Genomic DNA, 20,922 nt, shown 5'->3' with positions numbered 1-20,922 from the left:
TTTTCAATCTTATAAATTTTATATAAAAAAAATAATGATAAAATGTTATGCATGATAATATAATAATTTTATGAAATTAACATTTTCTTATTTCAACAAGTGCAGATATACCTGTTCTTCTAAACGGCAACAAATGAAAAACACAAATATTTTGAAATTATAAAATTAAATTAAAGTAAAAAAATAGTTTATAAATTTAAATGTATTTAGTAGAAAAAAAAAATAATTATGAATGTAAAATTTTTTTATTCACGCATGATTCTTATGAACGTAAAATAAAAAAACATCTCCAGTTGTATGGTTCGTTTTGAACATTATTTTGTTCTTTCTAGCTTAAAAATATATTGTTTAAAAAAGTGTCAAAAAATTTTTCATTTACTACAAAAAAATTAATAAAAAATTAATAATAATTTAAAAAAAAAAATCGAAAACATAAATAAATAACGATAGAATCATGACTTGTCTTGAACATCAACCAACTTGAGTCTCTCTGACATTTCTTTTTGAGCAGTTTCTTCGGGCAATATTAAGTCTATGTACTCAATTTCAGAGACACTATGATATCTGAAATAATAAGAAAAAATTAAATCCCATTTTAATTAAAAAATCTTAATTACTTTATGTAAATAACTTTTTTAGACTTTAACAAAATATCAGGTACACATGAGTCACATAAGTTGTCTACAGTCTTTCAAAGGTATAACATAGTAATATTGATTCATTGATACTCATTATTATTTGTATTCAATGAAAAAGCTTTATGTGAAACTAAAAATTAAATTAAACTTTTGGTTTTGATTTAAAATAATATATGTAATAAAAAAGGAAACTATCAAAAATACACGAATACATGTAGTATATACATAAATATGTTTGATGGTTATCTGTTGGAAGTAGTTTGAGTACATGGATATCTTATAACTAATTTAATGTAAAATGATAAATTTAATAAACAAAAAAAAAAAATAACCTAATTAGATATATTTAAAAAGTTCTATACATTTAGTAGCAAAAAACTTTTTCTAGACTATTTACAAAAAATTACACATTAACATACCTGGCAGACTTGTACTTTGTCCGAATGGCAGATTGTTGGGAATGCGGAGCAGTTTTATAAGTTTGATTTAAATGTTTAAGAACAGGTATCAGATCATTTAAACTGTATTTAGTTAATTCAAACATGTTTTCAGGCCAAATAACTTCATAATTTAATATCAACCTAGCTAATGCAACAGCTCCACAGCCAATCAAAGAAGGCGTATAAGATAAGTAGGGATCAGCTTCTAGTAAACTCATTTCACCCAAATACTAAAACAAATTATTTGTTTTCATTATAATTAAATTATTCATAAATAATATAACATAGATCGTACACAAGTCAAAACTTACCATTGCTAAGTACATAACTTTCAACGGAACATTACAATGAACACAAATGTGTGTTAAGAAAATAACAGTTGTGGGATTTGAGACATCAAACCCTAAAACTTTCAATATTAACTGTTCCATTTTAAGTACTTGTTTCTTTGTATAAGTATCGTCAGTTATATAAACAAATTCACTAACATCTGGAGGATAAATTTCTTCATATTTCCTATTAAAAAAAAAGTATATGAACAATCAATTTTACTAACATATGAATATAAGAAACAATTAAACTTACGATGCAACAAACATAGCAGCAGTACCCAACAATTGGAGTTTAGCACGGACCACAGACATTAAACTAAGAAAACGATCAATAAATGAAACTGCTAAGTACAGAGTTTCATTTTGTAGCTTGTATTCTTGGGCTACTTCAACCAACCAATCAACTAATATTGCTCTCATACTATATGTCACATCTGGTTGTCTTCTCATGTATCCAGGTTTAGGACGATGTAATTTCTATGAATCATAAAGATATTTGATAAGTAATTATATTTATAAAAACTGAATAACATATCCTCCATTACCTCAACATCTCTGAGATAGGAGTATAACTCGCATGTGTAAGTATCTACATCACAACTTAACCTATGTGCAGTCAAAGAATGACTAGTACTTTTTATAGATTTGTCATGATCAACTGACATAGGTGAGTATACACTGCTTGAATCTGCTGATTCGTCAATATCTTTAATATCTTTTTCATCTGTTTGCACTATATTTTTTACGGATGGTGGAACAATTTGGCTTACATCAGACAATGGTTTTCTTTTCTCTTTCAACTCGACCTTAGGTACAGTAACCTAATGAACAAAAAATATGGATAAATATATTAGAATGTAATAAAATATCTTTTATTTATAAATTAGGTAACTAATTAGGTTACCTTTGCTTCGCTGATATTAACTTCATTCTTGAGCAGTAGTGGCTTTTGATTTTCCACATTGTTTCTTGACAAGTTTTCACTAGCAGCAGCTTTTTTAAATACTTGTGGATCTTCATGAATTGTAAATGGCACTGATGATTTAGTAGTAAAACCAAATTTACTGGATCCTTGTGGCTAAAATGAAATGATATTTATAAGTATAAGTACTACTATGCATTGTTTTATATTGTTTAACTGCAAGAAAATATATTCACCATTATAAGTGCCAATTAATATTTTTTTAAATAATTATACTTTATTGTTGTTTTGTATTAACCAAAATTGTAGAATATTAAAATCAATATATTAAAATAATACTTAAAAGTTATCACATACATATAAATCTCTACAGAAATACCTAATAGAATATTTTAACTTATTCTAGGGAAAATATATTTCACATAAAGATATTAATAAATATTTTACACTAACATGTCTTTAGCACAAGTCAATAAATTTGAATAAAATCCACTAAAATTATACTTAAATTAAATTATAACCAATAAGATTAGTAGTATTATGTTTGTAACTATTATGTAAATGACCAATACATTTAGAATACACTTATCCCATTACATAATTTAGATCCCGAATAGAAATCTAGATAGGTACTTTAAAAAAATATAAAATTTAAGCAATTATACTTGTCCTTTTTAAAATTAAAATTTATATTTAATACTTTAAAAACTAAGCAAAATTTATTAAAAATATTTTTCAGAAGGTACATTAATTAAAAATATAAATTAGGTTATGTAATAATTAAACAATATTTTTCATAAAATTTTAAGAATACACGTTTTTAAATAAACATGCTAAATTTTAAGTAAATCTTAAAATCAATTACCAAATTAAATACTTATATTTATGAATTTATAAAATATAAATAACTGTTAACTTATAATTGTATAGGTAGATAGTGTAAATAAGAATATCTACAGTTTGATTTACAATAAAAATTGTATATTGTACTCTTAGGTAGGTATTTACTAATACTTATTATTTCTTTAAATTAATGAGACTAATTGTTAGCAACATACAGCTATAATTATCATGACATACTTACCTATTAGTAATTGTATTTAAATAAGTATGCTACATGCATAATTCAAAATTAAGTCAAAGAATTGCCTAATTAAAATAAAAGAATATTATAGGAGAACTGTTTAATTTTAGTGTAGGTAGAATAGATTGGTGTAAATGATCAATTAAGTTAATGAGAAAAATAAATGAAGCAGTTTGATTACTGACTAGGTAATTATTGCAGTATCGATAACATACCACCTAATATCCATCAACCCACCAATTATCATATTAAAAATAAATCGAAACAAAGGAAATCCCACAGCAAATTTTTCGTTATATTATATAGCAAATGCTTTGATTTATCACAATGTTAAAAAGAGTAATCATATTCAATAATTATAAATAAAATCGCCCACGTACAAGGCAAAAATAGTACCTCTTAATCTACGATTCATTATCCTCGTAATTTATTATATTAAATACAAAGTACGATTTGAGAGAAAACAATTAACTTAAAAATTGGAGAAATGCACTAGGTACTATATAATTACACACCTTGGATTTCGGCTGCGGCTTTTTGGTGAAAGGTTGTTTGGCATTCAGCACCCCGAGCACCGACCGTCGTTTGGAGGGCTGCTGGTCCCTCGACGGCACGTTATTTTCCTTATTGCGCAAAACATTGTTGGCATTTTCTTGATCCCGAAAAACAGTAAACTCCATCTCTCGTCGTTCCGTTCGGTCGCCGCGATGTGTAATAATGATATTCGATATTATTATTAAATGTCACGGATTTTAACGGCGACGTTCGTTGTCGATGGCACTGGTCGATTGTTGTCAAGCTTTGAAAGTCGTCATTCGGGAGCGAATGATATTCGATATGTTATAGGTAACAATATTTGTAATCGTGTTTGCAGTCGTAAAAAAAAATACAAAATTCGCGACTTCCAAATTTATAAGGGTAATAAATGTATAATGAACGCACTAATAGAGTTGAACGAGTTATGAATAGGAAATCAAACTTACGCAACAAAATGATGTGTATTGGTGATATCTTAAACCGTGGCGATGACCGTTTTAATTGCGAAATAATCTATGAACACCGGACCTATACCTAGTTATTAATAATTAACAATCAATATTCCGTGGATTAGATCGAAGTTGTTTGAACGGACGCCGGGACTAAACGTTGCGCGACCCGACCGCCTGTAGTGGAAAAGACTCGCGATAAACAATTAACAAATGCTCGAAAAATCGTAACCGTTATTTTTTTAAACTACAGGTGCAGCTGAGGTGTTTGGCCGAGTCGGCTGGCGACGCGTAATTGATGCGGTGTTACCGACCTACCAGTTACCGTCGAGTTGGTTACACTGTTGGCATCCTTATCGTCGATAACGAGGAAAGCGCCGTCCTGGACCGGCTGGATCTCATGCTCGAGGCTATGATAACATTGATAACACAATAACACATGCACATATCCGGCACATGAATTTAATGAATTACAGACGTACGATTGTCCAGTCCTCGAGTCGTTTGATTTACGGCGAAGCCACTACACGAACACACGGAAATCTAGTGGGACGTGTTTACAGTACTGTAATTTATTTATTTTTAATTTATACTGTTTCACGTTTAAATTTGATCAATTTGAGTCTGGTAGACAAAAACTTTTTTGCGAGATGAACTCTATCAAGAAGTGAGTACGATATTCCAATGATTAGCTTGACAAATGGTTCCTTATATACTTTACAAATATAATTGAAAATACGTCCAAGTTTATTTGTTTTACTTTTTTTTCAGAAATATTCAAGACACATATGCCAAAGAATACCTGGTAAGTTTATTTTTATTCTATTAAATTGATTACCTATATCGTATACAATACATAATATGTTACAATTACGACAACATTATTTTAGGCACTTAATAAAAGAAATGATGGCAGGGAATTAATGAGCTTTCGAGATGCATCTCTAAATTTGAATACTATACATACAGCAGATGGATCAGCAGCAGTCAAAATTGGAAATACAGCTGTTGTTTGTGGCATTAAGGCAGTAAGTTGAATTATTTAATTATAACTAAGTTTTAAAACTTTATCAAGTATCTTTGCTTTTTTAGGAACTAGGTGTTCCTAAATCTGAAACTCCAGATATTGGATATCTTTTAGTGAATGTTGAACTACCTAGTCTATGCTCTAAAAAAATTCGACCTGGAATTCCATGTGATGAAGCAATGCAAATTACTAGTTTCTTGAACGAAGTGTGTAATAATTGCAAAATTCTAGACTTACAACAATTATGTATTTCTGTAGATAAATTAGTATGGGTCTTGTCGTGTGATGTATATTGTTTGAATTATGATGGATCTGTTTTAGATGCATGCTTAATAGCCTTGTTATCAGCATTAAAAACAGGTACATTAAACAGTATTTAATACCAATGTTCTTTAATTAAATAATTAATTTTTTCTGTAGTTAAGATACCAGAAGTAAAATACGACAAAGAAACTGAAGAAACTATTGTCATTGAAAATTACATTCCATTAAAAGTTAACAGTTTACCAGTATCATCAACCTTTGGAGTCTTTAATGAAAAATATATTTTAGCTGATCCAACTGAAGAAGAAGAGCAACTATGTGTTAGTAAATTGACAGTTGTGACCAATGGTTCCTTATTATTTTCATTGCACAAACCTGGTAAGCCACAAATTTATAAGTTTATTCAAATATTAAATGATTGAAAAATCACTTAAAATGTAAAATAGGCAAAAAAATCATTTATTGACAATCTTAAATTTCCCCATCAAGAACACATTTTAATCGATATGTACTTTGGTAATTGTTAGGTAAATTAATTTCATTTATACGTCCAACAATGATAATGAAACTTATCCATTAAAGGAAATTTTATATATAAGATTGATGTTGTCCTCACTAGTTTTTACGGATTTGTACTATAAATATGTGTTTAACTCTTAAATTTTTATATCAACTTTTTATAACCAAAAAAGCATTTGCCTCAAATCTGAACCCTACTTATAAGTTATGACAATATAATTTTTAAATTTTAATAAAATACTCTTCATAGCAAAAGAATATAACTATTGTGCATTTGTGAATGATGCAGTTTCAAGACTAAAACTGAGTTGTGTGAAAAAATTAGTGCCAATTACTCGTGTTTAAGGGATCATTAGCTCACTATATATTGATTCATTAAATATTTGGTGATTTCTCATACAACACCATATTAATTTCTTATAGAGATTGTAATACCATTAATTAAATATACAATAATATATTGTATATTTAATCAATGGTAATAATTTATATTAACTATAGTGACACTAGTTTCATAAATAAAATAAAATAGTTATATATTTTATGTTTGCTTTAGTGCTTACTATGCAGAATTCCCGCTACCTATAATACAATGTAATTACACATTTATTCAAATGTATTCATATTAGATTGCATAAACAATCATTACATTTTAATGAATCAATAGTAAACTAATAATTCATTAAATTAATCAATGTTTTTGACATCAGTATGTTTGAAAATTGAATATCAATTGTATACATTTTATCTAATTGTCATGTAATTTGATTGCTATTCAGTTTAATTTTGTTAATTTTGGTGTTGAATACAACACTAAATATTTCTTGGGTCTAAATTCCTTAATCCCAGTTAGTGTTATGTTAAATATTTTACTTGATATTGGATTGGAAGGTACTAAATTGATATTGATTTTGACTTACATATTGATAGTTCATAAATAATCTTCATTTATATAATATATAAAAGCATAAAATATAATTGTATTGTTTATTTTTATTTTAGGAGGAGAATTCATAAAAGATGGTCAAATTCAAAATTGTATTAGACATGCTCAGAACAGAACAAATACGATTCATCAATTAATAAAAGCTGCACAATAAAATAATTGTTATTTACATTATTATTTTTTAAACATATGTAATTTCAAGCAGTGTGCCTGTGCATATTTGTTATATTGTTATCACTCATAAACTTTTTTTTAATTTGAACTCATAGTATAAAGCAAAAAGTGTACTATTAAATAACTAAAAAATAGTTCTTGTATTAACAATCTGGGAATAATTTTTGTATTATAACTAGCCGTGAAGTTTTAATAGACTAACCATGATGCATTTTTGTGCATATAGTCTTGATACTTAGTGAGATAATTATTCTTTTATTGGCCAGTTGTATAGACTCAACATTTAACACTTGGTATCAAAAATGTTAATCTACATATTGCTTAAATCTGTAACAGATGGTTCAATAAAAAATTTTTAGAAAAAAAAATTATATCACAGTTTACAATTGATTGCCTAATCAAGGTACCTGGCGTAAACAATTGTTAACTCTTAGTAATCACTTAAGGTCAGATTTATATGTTAGGTTAATTTTTATTTTAAAAATATTATACCATTTATTACAGTTCCTATAAAATGCGATAAAAGGTAAAATACATTTAATAAATATATATATTATATCTTATAGATAAACATGTATATTATAATAAACATCTTTTTAAAATAAAATAATTGTATTTAAAGATGCAATTCTTCTAATTTAAACTAATAAAGGAAAAATTATTTATATTTGTATTCATATTCACAATTTAATTGGTTTAAATCAAAATGTTAACAGAATCATAATTCATAAAAAAATATGTTTTTAAATTCTAATTTATACAAATTATCAATTATTATAAAATTATATTGTATATTGTGTAGATATATTTTATACCTGTATGTGCTAAGTGTAATGAATGTTATTGTTACTTTGATTATAACTAGAAATAGATAAATTAGTCATTAAGAAAAAGTATTCAAAAATACAAGCAATTTTAATTATTTTACAAAGCAAAATTAATTAATATATTATATATTAAATTACACAACTAATACTAATTAGTGATAAATAAAAATAAAATGATGTTCTTTGTTCCATACAGAAGAAATAAAATATGAAGTTATAAAAATAACATATATTTATGAGGTGCGTTTTCGTTTAGCAGCTTTGATATCTTCGGTATTTGAGAAAGAAGTATAATTTATTTCTTGAAATGAAACATCATTGTTCTACATAATAATAAATTAATTAATTATCAAATAAATAATTATATAACCTATATCATTACAATAAATTATTTAAACTAAACGTATCAATGCTATATTAAATGAAAAAGGAACCTTATGAGCCAGCTACTGTGCACAGTATCAACAAGTATGTGTTACAATGTATATTTGTGTTTTGTAACTACCAATCGTGTTTGTGATTATATGACAAAGATTGGTGTTAAGGTTCTTTTTTATATTGAACAAAGCATTAGATAATAATATCATCTTATGGTTTATGTAATTAATGGAATACATAGGTAATTAAACATTTATACACTAATACCAGCTTAATTTAAAAAAAATTAAATAATTAGTTATATTATACCTGATGTTGAATTTTGGACTCGTTTAACGATGCTGGAAATAGTGTAATAACAGAATTTGGTAATGTAACCTAGAAAAATAAACAAATAATAATATGAATGTTTATATATATTAAATTATCATATTTTTGACAATTCTTAATTACAGTAGAATCTCAGTAATCCGGCTGTTCGATTATCCGATATGTCGGTAATTCGACTATATTAACCCATACATACCAATATGTATTTGTATATAAAGTTACTATCGTACATAATAAAACTAAGTAATATCAGATTAAATCCGAATAAACCTATTAAATATTTTATTTTTATTTAGTTAACATTCAATAAGGTTAATAATTTTTAATTTTTGAATGAGTAAAAAATGTGTTTTTATGTGAACCCTCATTAATTTGCCGTTTTCGTTAATCCGGCAGTAGCGTGATGTGATATCTGTCGGATACCGAGATTTTACTGTAATAATACTTTAATTGTATATAATTATATATTTTCAAATTTAATAAAGAACAATCATAAATTTGTTGGTTTTTTTTCTCAGAATTCTAAGTATTTGAATATTTTTAAAATGAGTTCAAAAAACAAATTTAATAAAATGTTTAATTATTGAGTTGTGCACAAAAATCTATGTAAATACCATGTTCTATATTTTCAATAATAAATCAATTTTACTGATTTTTTATTTTTAATTTCTATGGGGATAAGTCACAGGTATTTTATTTTGGCGGAGATTAAATAGCACAGACATCTAAAATAAAAAACTTCCCTCAACATATTCAAAACCACCTTGAATAGATTAAAGCAATTCATAGGCTAAAAACAAATTATTTTAGCCTTAAAATGAAATAACGCAAGCTATTCTACATTTGAAAATAGTTAATTAATAGTTTCAGAATATTTTTTTTTGTACTATTGTCTTTAAATATTTGGATACATATAGTATTATAGAAAAAAAAACAACATTTGAGCTAGTCCTAAACTAGATGTAAAGATATTTAGTGTAAATTATTATGATTAAAAAGATGTCAATATTTTTTTTTTTAGTTTATATTTTTTATTAGTAAATTTGAATAATTATATATACAACATACTTGTAAGTTAGGCAAACAATCTATATTTGTAGTTGAATTATCATCAACTTGTGTAGTCTCCTGATATGTGGTATTAGGATCATTTGGAAATGTTTCTTCAGTTATATCTGCTATTAGAGGCAATTTATCTTTGTTAATAGTGACTTCTGAACCTTTCAGACAAATTGAATTACGATGGACATGTTTTACAACTGTTATATTCTTCATTGCATCATCACGAGAACTTAATTGTGATTTATTATTATCTTTTACAAAATTGTACATAGGTGATCGACTGTTTATGCTCGTATTATCAAACAATGTTTCCAGTGAAATATCATTTTTTCCCAAACATTTTTTATGATCAGTTTTTAATTGTGTAACTGATTTAGATAGGACATTTTTGCTTATACTACAATCTTTAAATTGTTGTACATTTTTAGATGCTAGTTGATAATCATTATTTAAAGTATCAGATGAAAAAGTTGTTTTATATCTTGGTACAAATGACATTACAGTTGTAGTGCTTGGTACTGGTGATAATGCTGAACACTGTTCTAATGATACTACAGTAACATTATTTGATACTGATGGTATTATATTAGAAAAAATTGATACTAAAGGTACTTCTTTAGCTGAAAATGAATCTGCAGATACTGTGTTTGTCGACAATGATTCAACTTTACGCGGAATTGACTTTTTTGATTCAAAAGCTTGAACTCGTTTTTTCCTTTTTTGATCTGTATTAACTCCTGTAAAATTAAATATAATTTTTTTTCTTATAATAAAACTCAAAATTAGTAGATATTTTTTTACATTTTCTAATTAAATAATTCTTAAACAAATTGTATTTCATTTTAATTTAATTCTCATCGAGCATTTGAAGTTTTTTTATTTTATAATACAATGGTACTTAGAAGATCTGTTAGTTTTTACTATAATAATAATAATTATTATTATTTTTATTAAGTGTTAAACAATGAAGAACAAGCAAAATACAAGAATAATGAGAAAAATTAATATTTTAATTTATTTATTGTGTATATTATGTAAAATTTATTAAAATGTCATTTATACTGATTAATCTATTAACATTTGTATTAATACAAATACATAAATATATAAAAAATAAATTAAATTACCTAGATTTTTTGGTAATGTTTTTGAACTACCAAAATTAACATTTTTCTTCTTTGAATCCATCTATAAAAAATATGTATAAATATATTTGAATAATGACAATCATTACTTACAATACTAAATACTAAATAGTAAGAAAAACAACTAAAACCAAATAAAAATAACAGCATAGTTGTAGCACTTAATTCTCATTGTGACTACATTATTTTACAAATGACCTTCAACAAAAGGTAAATAATTCATTAAAATGAAAAGGTATATGATCTTTTATCAATTTTAAGATAGGAATAGTATCTATGTTCCATTATAGTTTGTATTATACTTTAATTTTAAAGCAAATTATAAGTACCTATGTAAAATAATAAATTTTAAAAATGCTGAAACTTGCTTTAAGATTAAAATTAAAAATATAACTGATAATAGAACACAAATAAGATTCTTACATTTAAATTCTACAATAGGTGAATTTACTATAATATAAATGAAAAACACAAAATTAATTCTGTTTTATGTTTAAATGTAACCTCAGCCCTAACATTGAACCACTGAGAGTGGCGCAACTAGGTCTAAAATATTAGGGGGTTTACAGGCTCACAAATAAATACCTAATTTAATTTACTTCCTTTCATACTTTCCAAAACACTAGGAGGATCGTCTGAATTACAAATAGTTAAATAGTAACAATTGTACAAATACGGATAATTTTTTTGGTATGTTAAAAATACTAAATAATTTTGTCCATTTTTAGTCACCAAAATCAAACTAAAATATTGGACGGTGACCGCCACAGTGCCGCTGCTCGATGCTGCATGCCCACATAATATTTATTAGATAAAAATATTTTTATTAAATTATATGTATATTGCAAAATAAACTTTGAAATTTATAATTATACAATTTACTTTAAAATAATTCTTTTATAATAATTCTCTGCATCATAATATGATAATAGGATGCATAGGATGTATCTCACATCCTCACTATTTTATACTTAACTTATTATTTAATCTTAAATAATCAAAAAAAAATTGGGGGGAGGGGCTAAAATATGTTTTGAGAAGAGTAAACCTGCCCCCTAAGTCTCCCCCCCCCTAGTTGTGCCAATGACCACTGACAAGTTAATATTAACCTATTTTCTATTCTGTATACAGTATACTTTAATTATTTGTTTTAATATAATTTGCTACAGTTAAATTAAATTAACTTATAATAATATATTTAATGAATAAAATACTACATCACTTAATTGACATAATATAAATCTATTAAAAATGTTAATTATAATTTTACCTTTTTATTTACTTTTAATTTATTTTTTGTTTCATCAGTCATTTGTTGGTCAGGTTGATTTTTATGTATATTTACTAACAATTCATCTAGCAACTAAAATTAAAATAAAATAATTGTTTTTAAATTAACATTAAAAAAAGAGAGATTTTTCCTCATTTTTGTTATACAATATATACCTTACAAATATCTGTTGGACTAGGTTCATAAATATGATCATTCAACAACAATGGAACACACATAATAGATCGAGGCACTGATTTATCATCACTTTTATATCGTCGCACCGCTATAATATCAGGATTAACTTTTTGTTTAAGAATTTGTAATATCACATCAATATAGGCTTTTAACTTATTTGTTTCAAGATTTATCTTAAACCTGTTATCAAAGAAATGTTGAAAATACAATCATTTAAATTATCTATTATAAATTGTATACCTCATCTTAAGAGCATGTGGAACTTTTGAATTCATACACAATAACATAGAATATTCTCGAGTTTCAGTTATAACAAAAACGTATAATTTGATAAGTTTAAATGTTAGTATACGGAAATCAAACTTCCATAAAAGATGATGAATTATATTGTCACTTGCAGTATCCTCCTAAACATAAATATGTATGAGATTCAAAAACTACAATATTAATTTAGTTTAAATTAAACTAAGTATATTGTAAAATTCATTATAAAAATGAAAATAATTTTTTTAACTAACCATCAATTTTGAAGATGATTTTTGTGATTTATTCAACTTTGTTTTAGGTAATGTATCTTCTTGCGACTTATTTAATAAATCCATTTCAAATTTGGAAGAATCATTGTTTATTACATTTAGTGGGTTTAGTGTTATGGTTCGGCGACTTAACAATTGATGTTGTAACTGAACAGTTAAACCAGCAAGAGGTGACGGATCCATGCACATGACTGGAAAGTTTAGTCTTATCAATTCACTCTCTATCTTTAATCTTTGTTCATATGAACAATGGGCAGGACTACATTGAGCAATTATTCGATTTAAATCACTCTGAATGGACTGAAAAATAATGGATGTTATAAAATAATTGATTAATAACTCATATAAAATACAAATTTTTTTGTAATAAACCAAACTTACCAAACTATGAGGATGCAATAAAATTCGATACACTCTTGTTAATTCATCAGCATGATACTTATTATGAATTTCTGCTATAACACGTCCGTTATAAAATAGCATTGGATCAGCTTTATCAAATAAATGCAATAAACTTGGTGGAAGTTGTTCTCTTTCCACGAATTCTAGTATTGTATCTTCGGCGTAATTATAAAATGTTTCAACTGGTGGTTCATCCTTATTCATGGTTATTTTAATTGAATAACCTATATCTACAGAGTACAATGTAATCACAAAGACATTTGGATTAACCTCTGAAGGATCATCAAATAATTCATCCAGCAAACATGATGGGTATAAATACTGAAACAAATTAATAATGAATGTAACATATTATTTTTATCATGTTATTTTATTTGTACATACTTTTTCAGGCCACTCTTTAGAATCAGCAAAAAAACATAATTTTTTTCTATGTATTTCGTGTAATTTATCAAATAAATTATACTTGACTTTTTTAGTCTTTTTTTTGCTTGGTTTTTCATCAACAACTAATGGTATATTATAACTAAATTCAGGCTCTAATTCAGTACATTCACGTTCTAATTGCAAAACTTCTTTATGGAGATCTTCTACTTCTATATTTGGCTCAACAAACTCTTCTGGAAATTCTTTCATTTCCAGTAACCGCTTTTCATCAACTTTTTGTTGTAAAGCTTCAATCATTTTTTGTTGTACTAAATCTTTATATTCTTCTTTTGTTTTTTGAAATTTGTCTTTTAGCTTATAAAACAATTTTTGCTGTTTATCATAAACAGGGTCATTTAATGTATTACCTTTTAACTGTTGTTCTTTGTCATACTCTAATTTTGAATTTTTATAAAACTCTTCTTGAAATGTTTTCATTTGTTGATGTAATTTTTCTTCTAACTGTTCTTGTTGTATTTTCAGTTTTAAAGGTATTTCGTCTAAATCTTGAATATTTTCTATTTCCATTTGTAATTGCAAATCTTCAAATTTCTGAGATTTATCATTATTACTTTTTTCATGTACATTTTCTTGTAATTTGTGTATACTATCAATATATTTTACTTGTCCTTCTTTATCAATCTTTTGATGTATATCTCTATTACGCTGTTTCATTTCTATAGAACTAATTTCGTTTTCCATAAAATCAGATTCTTCAATTGGACTAAGTTCTTCTACTGAAGAAGATTCAATAACTTCATAATCATCAACTATTTCAGTTACTATGTTAACATCTTCATTTAATTTTTCTATTTCTTCTTCACTATCTTGTAACGACTGCCCATCAGATTCATCTGTATTTAATTCAGATTCTATTTGTAAGTTCCATTCCAAGTTTTCTGTTACTTCGTCATCAAATCCTACAACATCTACATCAGAGTCTTCTTGTATTTCATTTTCATTTTCTATGGTAGACTTTTCTTGTACTGCTTCATCCTCGAATTCTTTCATTTCTATGTCAGATTCTTCAGGCATTTCTTCAAATGTGCAAGTGTTAACATTAGATCCTTCTTCAACTTCCTTAAATTTGTTCATTTTATTATTAGATTCTTCTTGTATTTCTTTCATTTTATCAATGCTCAAATCAGACCTTTCTTTAAGATTTTCATTAAATTTGGAATGATTAGGATCTATTGATATCTTACCATTAATTTTATCTAATTTAGTTGGAAAATAATTGTTAAGCAAATTTTCAATTCTTTGATAGAATGGTGCAGATTCTTGTTTAAATGAAATAAGTAGTTTTTCTAAGAACTTTTCTTTGCCTTCTTTTGAATACACACGATAAAATTCATCATTATACTCTCTTTCTAATTCTTCATCATGCTCTTGATCCATGTCTAACTCTAATTGTTCAATTTCTTTTGTTATTTTTGCAATTCGTAATGCTAATAATTCGTCACATTCTTCTTCTTTTTCATTTATATTGTTTTTTAATTTTTCTTTATCTTGTAAATCAATTATAAGTGATTCGATTTCTTGTAGTATTCTTTTATGATTTTCATCCATATTTTCTTCATCGTCATCTTGCTGTAGATCTTTAAAATCTTCTTTTATTTTTGTATTATAAAATAGTTCTTTGGTATTTTGAATTGATCCTGTATTTATTTTATCTTGGATATCTCTTTCAGTTTCTTGTGATTTATTTACTTCATCAAAATGTTGTTGATTTTCTTCAATCTCTTTATGGTTGTTTATATCAAATTTGTCAATTATTAGTTTTAATTTTAACTCTACTTCTTCACCAGGCATTGATGGGGCTTCAATCAGTAATTGTATTGGTATTGCCAGGTTTTCTTTTTCAGACTCTTTAGTAAGTTCATCATTACATTCATATTCTTTATCTATAACAATTTTTGGGTGATCGTCTACATCCAAATTTTGCTGTTTCTTACTTAACTCATCTTGCTCTTCTCCAATTAATTCTTCTGCGCATTCTAACTTTTGTTGTACAATGTTATTTAATTCTTTTGGTAAGTCAATATTTAACTTATGGTGTTTATCCTCATAAGATTTATTTGCAACATTTTTTTCAATCTCGTGTTTTTTTGTATCAACTTTAACTGGTGAAATTTTGTTAGATTTTTGTTGTATATCTGTATAAAAGTATTGTGGTATATCCTCTAGCTTTGATTTTTTTTCTAATTTTTGTTGTTTTCTATTTACTTTCTTAGTATATTGTTTATCAGATTTCTCTTGCTTTTCTTCTATGTTCTGTTGTTTATTTACTTTAATTTCTTTTTGTACTTCTTTTTCCCTGTTTTCAGCTTCTTCACTATCAGTTTCCCCCTCTTCAGTTTCTCCACTTTCTTCTTCTGAATTTTCTATATTAACAGTACGTATATATGAATGACCAAGATTCAGCAATGCCTAAAAATTAAAAATGTAATTCTTTAATACGGTTTTTATAAATAAACATTGTTATCTATTATTTATTGTAAATTGGACAAATGCATAATATTATAATTAATTAAATAAATAACTATTTAAGTTTTATTATTATTTAAAGATAAAAACTTACTCTAGCAATTCTTATTTGTTTATCAGCTAAATTTTCCATGATGACTCTAGCTGTAACATTAAATAAATATTATTAAGTATCTAAAATGTACAGATTTATTTTTATTTATATAGTATTAAAAAATTAAAGTCATTATTAACACTGAAGTTAAACACCATTAAATAATTTAGTTAAGAATATTTATCTTAAACATAATATTATTATAATATATTAAAAAATATGGACAAGATACTACCTATAATCAATTTTTAGAGGATGTCTTAAGAATCTATGCCAACGATTGTAACTGATATTCTGTGGGGAGAAGACCGTCAATATTATTTTACTTCAATGCTAATTTTTATTTTCATTATTTTTCTCTATATAGACTCAGAATAACTTGGTAAACAAAACAATAAAATAAAATAAAAATAGAATTTTCTGGATCTAGAAAATGTCTTTTCAATTCATCCAGACCACATTAAAAACTAGTTGCCTACCCCTGGTCTATACTTGTGAAAAACTTAATAAAAAGTGAATTTCTATATTATCTGAGTTCAAAGTTAGTATTTTGCTTTTCTTTCAAATATATAAATAATTATTTTTAAAAAAGCAATATTAAAATTTTATGATTAAAATATGGTAATAATATATACTTGTGTTAACAAATGGATGAATTTTGAAGAACATTGATATAATATAGCAGTAGTTTTCAACACTTCATCTACAACATTTTCGTGACACACCATCATATAATATGTGAAACATATTTTATATACCTACATACCTATATATACATATAGATACATACTAATAAAACTATTAAAAGTTTTTTCACAGCTTCCACAACATACTGATTGAAAATCACTGATATATAGTATGAAAGTTTTTAAAAAATAATTATTTTCTTAGAAATATATACACATAGATATAAATGACATTCTTATTTTTGATCAGCTTAAAAACTTAAAAAACAAGATGATAATTTTTTTTCAAGTCCATTAGTAACCATAGCCAGTTTTTAAGAAATACTTGAAATTTCAGAATTTTTTTTCTTAGTATATAACTATAACGCAAATACAGAAAGAATATAATTCTTTATGTTTCAATTGGCTAAAAAAAAATTATTAAATTATCATAAAAAGGCATAGGTAATAGTATTACAATTTAATATCAAATTTTTAACTTATTTTAATTTAAAAACATTTATTAAAACCGGAAATAAAAATGTGCTACTAAGTATTGAAAATTGTTATAAGTATGTTTATTTACTCATATCATATTTTATATATGTACATTATAACCTGGTCAATATTTATAAATAATTATTTACAAAATTATAAATGTCTAAACAATTTGTAATATTTGTTTGAATTACATTCATATTACCAATTACATATACTCATATAATATAATAAAAATAAAACTATGAGGTAAATCTTGATGGTTTTTTTTTATAATAAACCACCTGGATAGTTAAATTTCTACCAACAAAGTTGTACATAATTATATGACGATGACTAATAATTCTAGAGAAATGTATGTATGTATTGGTACCGCTGTTATTAAAAGAATACTTAATAAAAATAGTCATACATGCTACCCTATGTAATAATAAATTTAAAAAAAAATTATTTGAAGAATTATAATAATTTGTTTTATCATAAAATTACTTGAAAAAATCTGTAGGTAGCGAGTGGAATGAATATTATACATTTTGGTAAAATTATACAATTTATAATTATAATTATATCAATTTTTAAAGTGTATTATATAAAACTTATTTTATAATTAAATGGTAAAATAAATATAATTTTGTTTGTAGGCACCTATTTACTATTGTAATTTGTATTATATTTAATTAACAATTACCTATATTGAAGTTTTTACATCGAGTAAACATTGAAGCTTTAAGCAGACATAATAATTTCTTTATGCATTTATATTATTTACTTATGTTTTGTTTTATTTCCCAAAAATCACTAATTCATATATCTAAACCTGTAAAATACTTTATTTATAATTTATATAACTTTGTTTTTAATTATTAAAAAATGTATTTATTTACCATGTTGAAAATTATAAATTTAACAAAATAGCTTGAAATAATTGAATAATTAATAATTACAAAACAAAACAATTGTAGTAATATTTTTAATAATATACAAGCTTATTGAAACATATAACAGTTTTCAAAACTGTCGTTATTATTTTAATATTAAATTAGAATTAACATTTAATGCTGTATATCAGATATTATTTAAAAAGTTTCATTAAATTAATATGTTCTACATTATGAAATATGTATAGGTATGTTGTATGTAAAAGTTAAATTTAAGTAAGATAATAAACATTTTATTATAATCTATTGAAAACAATTTACTGAGTGGCATGGATAATTGTCAATTTATCGGGCTGAATTTAGTTCCCTCTCCACTGAACTATAACACTAATAATGCATTTTGGTCCATATAAACATTTCCAAGATTAACATTGAACCAGTGATTAACTAATTAAAATAACAAACTCCAAATCAAATTCAATATAATAATATGAACTTACCGTCGTATTTAGACCAGTGTGAAACGTACAAAAAGATGTCTAAGGAAAGAACTGGGAAGTTGAAACTGCAATATGCCTATGATATAGGTACTTGAATTTAACCGTCAGGTAGTGAGACTACTGACTAGTGAGAAAAGCGAATAAAAATTCTAAAGGCTGTGTATTCAACTATGAAATATTTAAGTATGAACTTTACGGAAGTTAATACGTTATACACTGTAGCATAGGACGACGACCCGTTAATGCGAAAATGCAGGTACTTCTTTATCGATGGTTATAATAATGCATTAATGTTCCATAATCCAGTCTTCATTCATCATTCTTCAGTTAAACATAGAAAAGAAATAGAATATTTCCACGTCCTACTGATCGGTCAGTGATCACTATTCAATCCTGTCTTCAGAATTCATTCTTCAACACGCTGTAAACACTAGTCAGCAATTCTGAGACCTGACAGATCCAGTAGTGAACAGTGGTCAATGATCGAAGCGACCGGCCGCCGGCACTAAGAATTCAGGCAATCAGGCCTACGGTGGGGATTTTCTTTACATATTACATATAACTACATAAGTAAACAAACAGATAGTCTTAGCCGTGTGCGTCTGCGCATGTGCGTGAGACAACCACAACCAACTACGATATAGTCACGATCAGGTACATGACAAAATAGAATAAATAGATCAACCCTATTTTTTTTTTTACTATTTTGTCATGATAAAGCAATTTAAAATGAAAAATAGTAAATAATGATAAAAAATTAAAAACTTTTATTATTGAGGACCAATGAGAGATGGCAAACTATTGACAATAACTATTCACTGTTGACAGGACACGCGCGGGGTTGTGCGTAGAAATTAAGTCATCAATCATCATACTTATTTATTTTGTGATTTTTTCATCATGATTGTCGAATGATATTACTATACGAGTAGATCTATTTAGTCATGTAGATGCCCATTTAACCAAGAATAGCGGTTAAAGCCTAAAGGGCATATTATTATATAATATATAGGAAAACCATTTTACCAGAGTTAGAGCGAGCAGTTAGATTGATACCAAACTGTGGGTATTTTATTGTTTAGACTTGGAAATATTTTTAATTAAACATACACTTGGAAGAATTTTGTGACTAATTTATTATAGGTACTGCATTACTGCAAGCTACTGCACATCCCCTTACACGATTATTTATACCTACGTGGGCCGTTACGTTAGTCACAACTCATAATCATTGTCAAATAATGTCAATACCCATGTCATAATAATCATTTTCATTTTTCGGTTCCCCGACACTTATACTATAAAAAAAGGTTAGGTTATTCTTATATGATGGAATAGATTAATTTATATTTTGTGCTTATACCGTCAGTTTTAATCATAGAAAAGATTATATCTATTTTAAAATATTGGATTTTGGATTTGGAATTATGAATGTTCTACTTGCACTCGAACCGCATTTCAGTCGCGCCGTATCCAATCTAATATAGTATAAAATAGAACAGTGTATTACACTTTTATCTAACTAATAATTTTCTTAATAAATAATAAATTATAGTATAACACAATAAATAATTGATAAATTAAAATTAAATGATTTTCAAAACATGAAAAAAACTAAAAAGAACAAAATTTTTAAGAAACTTGTCAGTCAACCTCCTCGTGGTCTCTTGGATTACGCTAATAGGCTGAATATTTGACTAAATATTGAAAATAATATATAATGATCCGGGAATCAACTCAACGGTATCGGTGTAGCGTGTAGGTAAACAGATACCCGGGAATCAACTAGTACGCAGCCACAAAAAAAAAAAAATTATACCGACCTAACTTTTTTTGAATTATTAAAATTATTTAAATGCAAATTTAAGTCAATATAATTTTATTTACAATTATT

At 25.8% G+C, this 20,922-nt stretch overlaps 3 protein-coding genes across 4 annotated transcripts; 1 reads left to right on the top strand and 2 right to left on the bottom strand.

The window, feature by feature from the left end:
• Nucleotides 1-186: 186 nt before the first annotated feature.
• Nucleotides 187-4,638, bottom strand: LOC132918420 (cyclin-A2). Its single transcript, XM_060979632.1, has 7 exons — nucleotides 3,932-4,638; nucleotides 2,315-2,488; nucleotides 1,956-2,231; nucleotides 1,664-1,887; nucleotides 1,390-1,594; nucleotides 1,058-1,308; nucleotides 187-564 (listed from the first exon to the last, which is right to left on the bottom strand). The coding sequence occupies exons 1-7, from the start codon at nucleotides 4,094-4,096 to the stop codon at nucleotides 453-455; spliced, it is 1,407 nt and encodes a 468-aa protein (XP_060835615.1). The 5' UTR covers nucleotides 4,097-4,638; the 3' UTR covers nucleotides 187-452.
• A 110-nt stretch (nucleotides 4,639-4,748) lies between these two features.
• LOC132918421 (exosome complex component RRP43-like) lies at nucleotides 4,749-7,482 on the top strand. Of its 2 annotated transcripts, none has more exons than XM_060979633.1 (6): nucleotides 4,749-5,069; nucleotides 5,174-5,207; nucleotides 5,293-5,430; nucleotides 5,495-5,789; nucleotides 5,850-6,071; nucleotides 7,215-7,482. In XM_060979633.1, exons 1-6 carry the CDS (start codon nucleotides 5,053-5,055, stop codon nucleotides 7,310-7,312), a joined length of 804 nt encoding a protein of 267 aa, XP_060835616.1. In that variant the 5' UTR covers nucleotides 4,749-5,052; the 3' UTR covers nucleotides 7,313-7,482. The 2 variants fall into 2 exon arrangements, with proteins under 2 accessions (XP_060835616.1, XP_060835617.1); XM_060979634.1 differs by having other exon boundaries at nucleotides 5,149-5,207.
• Nucleotides 7,483-7,864: 382 nt separating this feature from the next.
• On the bottom strand, nucleotides 7,865-19,755 carry LOC132918419 (uncharacterized). Its single transcript, XM_060979631.1, has 12 exons — nucleotides 19,029-19,755; nucleotides 16,488-16,537; nucleotides 13,865-16,336; nucleotides 13,460-13,801; nucleotides 13,061-13,378; nucleotides 12,783-12,949; nucleotides 12,521-12,722; nucleotides 12,345-12,437; nucleotides 11,057-11,117; nucleotides 9,936-10,666; nucleotides 8,847-8,915; nucleotides 7,865-8,482 (listed from the first exon to the last, which is right to left on the bottom strand). The coding sequence occupies exons 2-12, from the start codon at nucleotides 16,524-16,526 to the stop codon at nucleotides 8,393-8,395; spliced, it is 4,584 nt and encodes a 1,527-aa protein (XP_060835614.1). The 5' UTR covers nucleotides 16,527-16,537; nucleotides 19,029-19,755; the 3' UTR covers nucleotides 7,865-8,392.
• Between the last annotated feature and the right edge of the window lie 1,167 nt (nucleotides 19,756-20,922).

The sequence above is a fragment of the Rhopalosiphum padi genome, chromosome 1, assembly GCF_020882245.1.
Source record: "Rhopalosiphum padi isolate XX-2018 chromosome 1, ASM2088224v1, whole genome shotgun sequence".
Taxonomy (NCBI): domain Eukaryota; kingdom Metazoa; phylum Arthropoda; class Insecta; order Hemiptera; family Aphididae; genus Rhopalosiphum; species Rhopalosiphum padi.
This window is presented reverse-complemented; position numbering and strand designations above follow the sequence as displayed.